Source organism: Gigantopelta aegis, chromosome 4 (assembly GCF_016097555.1).
Source record: "Gigantopelta aegis isolate Gae_Host chromosome 4, Gae_host_genome, whole genome shotgun sequence".
In the NCBI taxonomy this organism is placed as follows: domain Eukaryota; kingdom Metazoa; phylum Mollusca; class Gastropoda; order Neomphalida; family Peltospiridae; genus Gigantopelta; species Gigantopelta aegis.
Window position 1 is genome coordinate 115,935,244 of NC_054702.1, and position 8,168 is coordinate 115,943,411.

The 8,168-nt window shown below is 34.9% G+C and overlaps 1 protein-coding gene across 2 annotated transcripts in view; it reads right to left on the reverse strand.

The window, feature by feature from the left end:
* Positions 1-7,997, reverse strand: part of LOC121371863 (pinin-like) — a 34,109-nt gene extending 26,112 nt beyond the window's left edge. For both annotated transcript variants that reach the window (XR_005957838.1, XM_041498073.1), the window contains exon 1: positions 7,864-7,997. Coding sequence is in view for 1 of the 2 variants with exons in the window: in XM_041498073.1 (XP_041354007.1) it covers positions 7,864-7,982 (119 nt within the window). In the remaining variant the exon portion in view is untranslated. The remainder of the gene's footprint in view (positions 1-7,863) is intronic.
* Between the last annotated feature and the right edge of the window lie 171 nt (positions 7,998-8,168).

An 8,168-nucleotide genomic window follows, 5' to 3' on the forward strand; every position in this document is an offset into this window, starting at 1 on the left:
GATTCTGTTGGGAAAAACGTGCTCCAGGCGCGTTTCTTTCTTTTCACCATTAATTTAAAACCGTAATATTAGTCTAATTAGAGCTTACAATATTGATAATAACTTAATGTGATTGTAAGCTACAGTCGTTCAGTAAAACGGGCTGTTAATCATAGTAAAACGGGCTGTTAATCGTAGGAAAATGTTAGTCGCTACTTTAGGCACCTAAGGCACTTCACCGATTCAGCACATGTATGCAAGTTCTGCTGTTTTGTGTAATGCTTAATGGAACCCCTTGAGTATTGATATGCAGCTTCCAGTAAAGAGTACTGCATGGTACATTTTTGTTATCTTATATATAAAGTCATCATATAAAAAATGTGAGTTTTCGCACCAAGTTTAATATATTTTTGTAATCATGTTCATGTAACGTTTTGTGACCATCACTGTAAAAATACCAATAAATTCAGCAATTTCACAATATTGTTTTGCTACTGCAATGTTGATTTAATATTATTAATGAATACTGGGCCACACTCAGCTCATCAAAATCACAATGACTCTGAATAATTACTGTGATAGTCGCCATGTAGTCAGTAGCCTATAATGTGTCCAAACGCTAATAGTTCAGGGTTTTTTCCTTCAATGACACCAGTAGAGAACATCAATTTATTAATAATCAGCTACTGGATGTCAAATATTTTGTAATTTTGACATAGTCTTACAGAAAAAAACTATATTTTTTCATTTTAGTAGTGCTCAAGGCATTTTTATATGCACCATTCCACTAATAAGATAGCACATACAACGGCTTTTGATATATACCAGTTGTGGTTCACTGGCACAAGAAATAGTGCAATGGGTCTATCCACGGGGATCAATCCTAGACAAACATTTACAACTGAGCTACATCCCACCCCAGACACTAATAGTACCTGAGTAACAAATATCAATGACATACTTGTGACATTGCCTTTGTTATCACACTGTCATTAGTGAGGTGTGGTTATGAAATCTGGCTTCGGTTACGGTTTCCGGTTTTGACAAAAGAGTAGTTTCGGTTTCACTTTTGGTTTTTATTGACATTTTAATAAAATATGGTTTGGAAATAAGAAAACTCTGCAAAGCTAAAAAAGAACATTTTGTAATTTTGTAGAACAATCATGTTCCAGGCTTGTGGGTCTATTAAAAAAAAATCAAAAATACTAGTCAGATGGTTTAGTAAATATAAAAATACACCAGTGTACAGATATTATCACTAGCCCGAGATTCTTTTCCTCAAATTTTTTATCCATATATATAAAATAAACTATTTGTCAGCATGGTTTTATTTTAAAACTAAAACAAAAAAGTACTTGGTGAAAATAACATAAGAATGTATCAAATGGACAAGTTGTTTCAAATGGGTCAATATCAGAAGACATCGGGTAATATCATACAATATGACATCATGGTAATTGTGTCTGTGTGTAATCTGGATTAACTTTAACAAACAATTTATCTTAATTCTCATTTTGATACAAAGAAAATACTTTCCTATCGCAGTGTTAACAGTCAGGGCTCGAAACTCGCCAAAAAATATCTAGACCACTAAAATTTCATTTTCAGTGGTCCAAACTGGCTTTAGGTAGCCCAAACACGAAATATTCATATTTCAGGTTTTAAGCGAAATGTTTAAGTAAGCATATGAAATGTGCTTCAGTAAAATAACATTGATTTGAAGAACCACTTCTAAATAACAAAGATATCATCAACATGCATATTGAAATGAAGAAGTACAAAAATTGATTTTGTACTTCAGATTGCGATACAATAATTTTCAATGAACCCGTCTGTGTCATCTTGGGAACCCAGACTGGAAGAGCAGCTACCTGGGCAACAAATCACATGATTGCATTTACAGCTGCGATCAATCTGTGACCACACCTTACTTGGGGTGGGTGGTATATTCAGTGTTGCTACCAAAATGTTAAAAATGCCAACCTCAGATGAAAAAAATTACATATTTACATATTTTTTTCATCTAAGGTTGGCATTTTTCTTTTTTGCGAAAATTATGTTTATCAAGGTTTATGTAATGGAAAACATGGAATTAAGACACTAACAAAATCACCATTCATGAGGCTTCATGACAACACATCAAATGAGTATTCAACATTTTGTCACTGTGGTAAATACTGGTTGCCCTTGACAATGTACATAAATTGTCTGATAAAACAAAAAAGGCCTTATATACAAGTTGTATTAGAATAGTTAATTAAAATACCTGACAATAATTTGGCAATGGAAATTGCAATTAAAAAGTATTCTTAAAATGGCGATGGGTTTGCTTTGCAAACGACATCGCGCAATGTTAAAAAAGTGGACCGAACTCGCAGATCAACATCACAAAACACAAAAATATGAGTCATTCAGCAGGTTATTCCCAGAAGTTGATTTTTGTACTAATTTGCTTAGGAATTTTTTTTCCCATTTCGGACAAGTGGGCAAAAAATGGCAAATTTGAAAAACCGAAAGCAGGGCAAGCTCTGGGTGAGCAGAAAAATTTGCCAAATCATCTAATTAAACTTCAAAATTAGCAAAAACTCTGTTATTTTCGAATAAAAAAACAATTATTACATAAAATTTATTTGCCAAATTAAAATAAAATTCACCTATTGTTTTTAAAATTCGCAATTGGCAAATTTGGCGAGTGCCAGAACTAGCCCTGCGAAAATATGTTTGGTTTTTTCCATCTCCATGGTTACGGTTTTAAGTTTTTCTTCTACAACCAAAACAATTCCACGGTTAGCTGCACATCACTAATTGTTGGACTTCCAATCTAATGTATACATTGATAGAATTTTGAAAATAACTCTAACCAGTGCAGCTTATCTGTATTTGATATGTAAAACAAATCACTCACTCTAGAGTGAACAGAAATGCATTAAATTTAAACATGTGAAACTGAAAGTAAAACACATGTATATAAACCAGTTATATATAAACTGCCTCTTCTGAATTTTTTTGGTGGGGGAGACAGTAGAGGGTTATATTCCGTAAAATATAGTTATCACTAATACATGCATGTGCTACAGGAAAAAACCCGGACAGCACCTATAGATGTATTTTTAAAACCGAAACATTGATGAAAGGGGGTGCTGTTGGGACTTTGTCCTTTAGTGTTATATATGTATTTGTGAACAATGTGATTAATGTGTGTGATGTTTGTTATAAGTGAACTTGAAAATGATCAGTGTAAAGGTATTTAACATCACACTTAGGATTATTGTTGATACACTGGATATTTTATCCTACTAGGTGGCAGACATAAATCCCATGTTTTCATTACAGTTATCTCTAGTGGTAGAGATTAATTCAGGGCTCGACAGTAAGGATTGTCCGTCTATCCGGGACAGGTAGAATTTACTGGGGACATGTGAATACACCATTTCACCTGTCCGACCGGACAGGTGCTTCAAAATCCGATGATATCGCTAATGTTTCGCATTTATTCAGCGTGAATATGATCTTGTTGATTCTGTCCCAATGTCGGAAGTTGATATTTCGGTAACTTCCAATATGCATGCGTTAAAATGCCATAACGCAACAGATCAATCGCGATACTTCTTATGGCAAGCCATGGCTTTGGTCAATTGCTGTTATCTGCTGGACTGGAAAAGTGCCAGGGGCGGTGTATATTTACGTAAGTATTTTCTCACAAAACAACCATTCTTAATCAATAAAAAAACATGCAGTGAGTTCAGTAGTATTCGGAAGTAATTGGCAGAGTAGCAAATGTAAACGGCAAAAGACCTACATACATCATACTTCCATCTGTATAAATAATTGAATCAGCAAGATTGAAAGTAGACGGCAAAATAATTTAATTATGGTAACATAGACGGACAATTTCGCACCATAGATTATAAGTTGTCAATGCTGGCACCTATTGAAAACAATAACATGTAACATCCAGTAAAAAAAAAACCATCAATTATCTGCCAAATAATTTAATTTTTATCACTTTCTGACGAAGCATAAACTTGTGTTTTGCATAATAATTAATATAATCTCATCATGAAAACATGTTTAGAAGTCTATGGTGTGAACTTGTTATGATCTTTGGAATAATATGGAGCAATAATAATATTGTTGGTACAATATTAATGTTCTGTCTGATGAATTGTATGTAGTTATTTCTCGTATTTGACAACCTATATTTTTCTGCTTTTAGGCTTATTTTTAGTATAAAGGCATACAATCATGTGTTTATTTACATATTTCATGGTCAATATTTTGCATGTATAATTCATATTTGGTCAGTTGCGGCAATCAATGTATGCCATTGTGTGTGTTTAAACTGCTTCAGTGGTGCATGCAATTTAATATGCATTAACACATCAGATATAATATATTCGCGCCATCACAACCTACACCGACAACTTTTGACCTCCATTCATCAATGCCGAGATCTCGGAATGCTTGGTCGATAGCATGATACACACCATCAGCATGTGAATGTTCTACCGACTGGCAGCGCAGATACTGATTTTGGGTGTATCCATTGATAACATAGCGAACATATGTCAGTATGTTTTTTTTTTTTTGTTCCTGTGATATGTGACTAGATTGGTGAACGATTGTTTGAAACATTGGTGCTGAGGTTTATCTTATTGAGCATATCAATCAGTTGATTTGTTTTATATTCTTTGTTTTGTTTATTGTGATATGGATGCGACTATAATTGATGTTTAGCAGAGTATGACAAATATTTTGAAAAGTCACTAGCCACAGGGCTAGTGGGTTTGTGAAAACCACTAGCCCACCAAGATAAAGCACTAGCCCAAATTCCTGATCAATTATAACTGGATTTTTATACAATTTTTTGTAACATTACACAGTTACGAGTATAACAGTAAAATAAAACAAACACTTAAATCATGTAGTAACTTTCATTTTTTTGTCGTGTTGTACGTTTGTTTTTTTGTCAAGTGTGATCCATCGTCATTCGCGTTTTCCCTCCCCCAGGGTAAAAATAATTGAGCAAACTATCAAATAATTAGATTTAAATGAGGGTACGACAGTGTGACACACAGTAATAGATGGTTCAGTGTATTCGGTAGTGGGTTATACATTTAGGACCCTACTATTTATGTTGCCAGGAACGGTGATGCCAATTGCTCAAATACAGGGCATTATCCCGTGTCAGACCGATATCAAAAGAATATAACGGCGACATCTAATCCGTTGTTAATTGATGAACAAAAAAGGTATCATCTTGTATCGGCAGCTGTGACGCATTATCCAGACCGATACACAAATAGGTCAAGCAGAGTCATTGCATGTGCGTTACCATTAAAGTAAATTGTTTTCCTGATTGCCGATAACCACATGTCAGCGAAGTGTAAAATTAGAAAACAACAGGTAAATAAAACAAACACTGAAATTCAAAGCATGACCGGGGTTTACTTGATTGAGATTAACCTGTCGTCGCAATTGGTGATTTCCAAGTTCTTAAGTGCGAGATTAACTACCATGTGACGTGTCCAACCAATCAAAACACGCATGTCATTAACTTGAAAGGGAAAAGTAAAGAATGCATTCTGTAACTGTGGCGATGTAGAGATAGCATGTTACTGCAGTTTGCAGACCTAGTTCAAGTGGATTATCATTATATACTGATTGCGTTGTTGGTATTATTTGATGACAAACGTCACAATCAAATTTATTAAACGAAATTTCAACCGAGAGAAAAACAAAAACCCACAAAAAAACCCACCATCGAGCGATAAGGAGGGGGGTGGAAACCACTAGCCCGCAGGGCTAGTGGTTTTGCGGTTCTCACTAGCCCGAACTTAAAAACCACTAGCCACGGGCGTCGGGCTAGCGGATTTGTCGAACTCTGTGTTTAGTCATTTGAAACTCAAGTGCTAATGTTCATCTCATTGAACATAATATTCATCAGTTGATTGTTGTCATTTGATCGTGGGTGTTTTGTTTGTGGGTTTTTTACTGACATTTGTGACTCACTGACTACATTGAAGATTCTATTGTTAAGTTCACAATCTTATTTTGTGATGCATTCTTCTAGTCAACTCCTGGATACTGATTTCTAACTCATGTCATGTGATGAATGCAAAAAACAAAACAAAATAAATATACAAGGACATGTGGTATATCTGATGGGAGAGGTAGTTTTATTTTTTGCATGTCCTACAGGGCTTGCGGTGAACTCGTATGGAAAACGTACTCGTATGGGGGAAAATGCAGTGAACTCATATGAAAATCCACAAGTGAACTCGTATGGAAGACAAACTCGTATGGGAAAAGGCAGTGAACTCGTATGGAAATTACAAACTGATATATCCAATACTGTATAGCAACTTGTGTGTAGTTTTTATGCAGAGTTCGACAAATCCGCTAGCCCAAAGTCCGTGGCTAGTGGTTTTTAACCTTCTGACTACTGCAGGTGAGATATCTCGCCCGACGTCACGTCAGTCGATATACTGTACACTGTATACAGTGCATTCCCCAATTCATATTTCCCGCCGTTTTGCACACGACACTCACCGGAAACATAATTAAAGAAAAAAGATTTTTTTTTTTAAATGGTGGCTTTTGTTTTGATTTTTTCAATTGAAAATACCTTGAAATTTTGAGTTCAAAAAGTGGTTTCCAGCAAGTATTTTCGCTTGACAGCAATGGCGGCACGTCGCGGTCATTTTCAGGGATCGATAGCTGATTGTGACAGCTAATTTGATAATAAATTTGATCATTTTACCAACAACGAAAATTACCAAATATTGCAATATGAATCTTAGTTCGGGTTTAAAAAAAAAATCTGGTCAGAAAACCACTGTTATCTGGAATAATGGACATAAATACTGGACAGCTGGCCACAAATGCCCGTAAGTAACCGCAACTTTTTCCTAATTTTAATCACCATTAGCCGATCTAAAATTACAAAACAAGACACGAAAATAATACTTAACGATTAATATATGAACTTTATTTCATGTTTTTATAAAACATTTAAGTGAATATATGAGTAAAAATTATAAACTTGTACCCACTCAGCGTGGTTTTTGTTAAAAATTAATCCAGTAGTCAAAAGGTTAAGTTTGGGCTAGTGAGAAACCCAAACTTAACCTTTAGACTACATGCATTGTTTACGGTTTCTGTCGCAGGAAATAAGTCTAATGACATGCGTGTTTTAATCATAGGTGATTGCCGTTGACGCACAAACTGCGGTTGACATGCAAATAGTTGACTGATGGGGACATAAATAAGAAGCATGTATATACAAAACAAGTGTCAAAATACACATTTAAGAGAAATATCAAAGTATATCTGCATATATCCATACATCCCCATACGAGTTCACCGTTATTTTTTCCATACGAGTTCGTTTTCCATACAAGTTTCCATTCATACGAGTTAGTTTCCATACGAGTTCATCGCATCCCGTCCTACAGGACAGGTGCCGTAAAAAGTTAATGTAGAGGCCCTGCAATTATAACTATAGGTACAAATCATGCCAAATGTCCTTCTACCTCTCAAACATCAGCTTACTTGGGCAAGATTCACCTCCCCAAAATCCTGGCGATTGATGACAATCGTCACAATGATGTCCTTATAACTGTCCCGATATTTTTAGTTTGCATTATCTTATTTTACTCATGTCCATATACATTTTTTTTCTTTCTTTTCTTTTCTAAACCTAAATACTTCTGTTTACACAAAATATTTTTGTTTGTGTGAGTGTTTAAAAAAATAGCTTGCTCTATGCTAAAATTATAAAAACAAGACATTTGCCATGATTTGGCATTTGCATTACCACACCATTCGCATTGGTAGAAAATGGGACATTTAACCGAATTTGGTGAATAAACCACATTTCACCTTTGCTCTTCTGGATCTCGTCCTGTTAGCTTTTTAATGTTTTCGTTGACATCTCTTAATTTATATTTTGCTCGTTCTAATTCTTCTTGTAAAACCTCCAACCCCTTCACCTCCGCCATTTTCTACAATGTGAGCAAATCGACTGGTACATACATGTATGCCAAAATTAGTGTACATGTGGAATGTGAACTGCGGAACATAACTAGAAAATTAGTTGGCAAGACTGGTTTTTATTACGATATGCGACAAAGAAGCATTGGAAATATTCAAAAAGAAAATTGTCATTGAAATAGGATTAATATTTT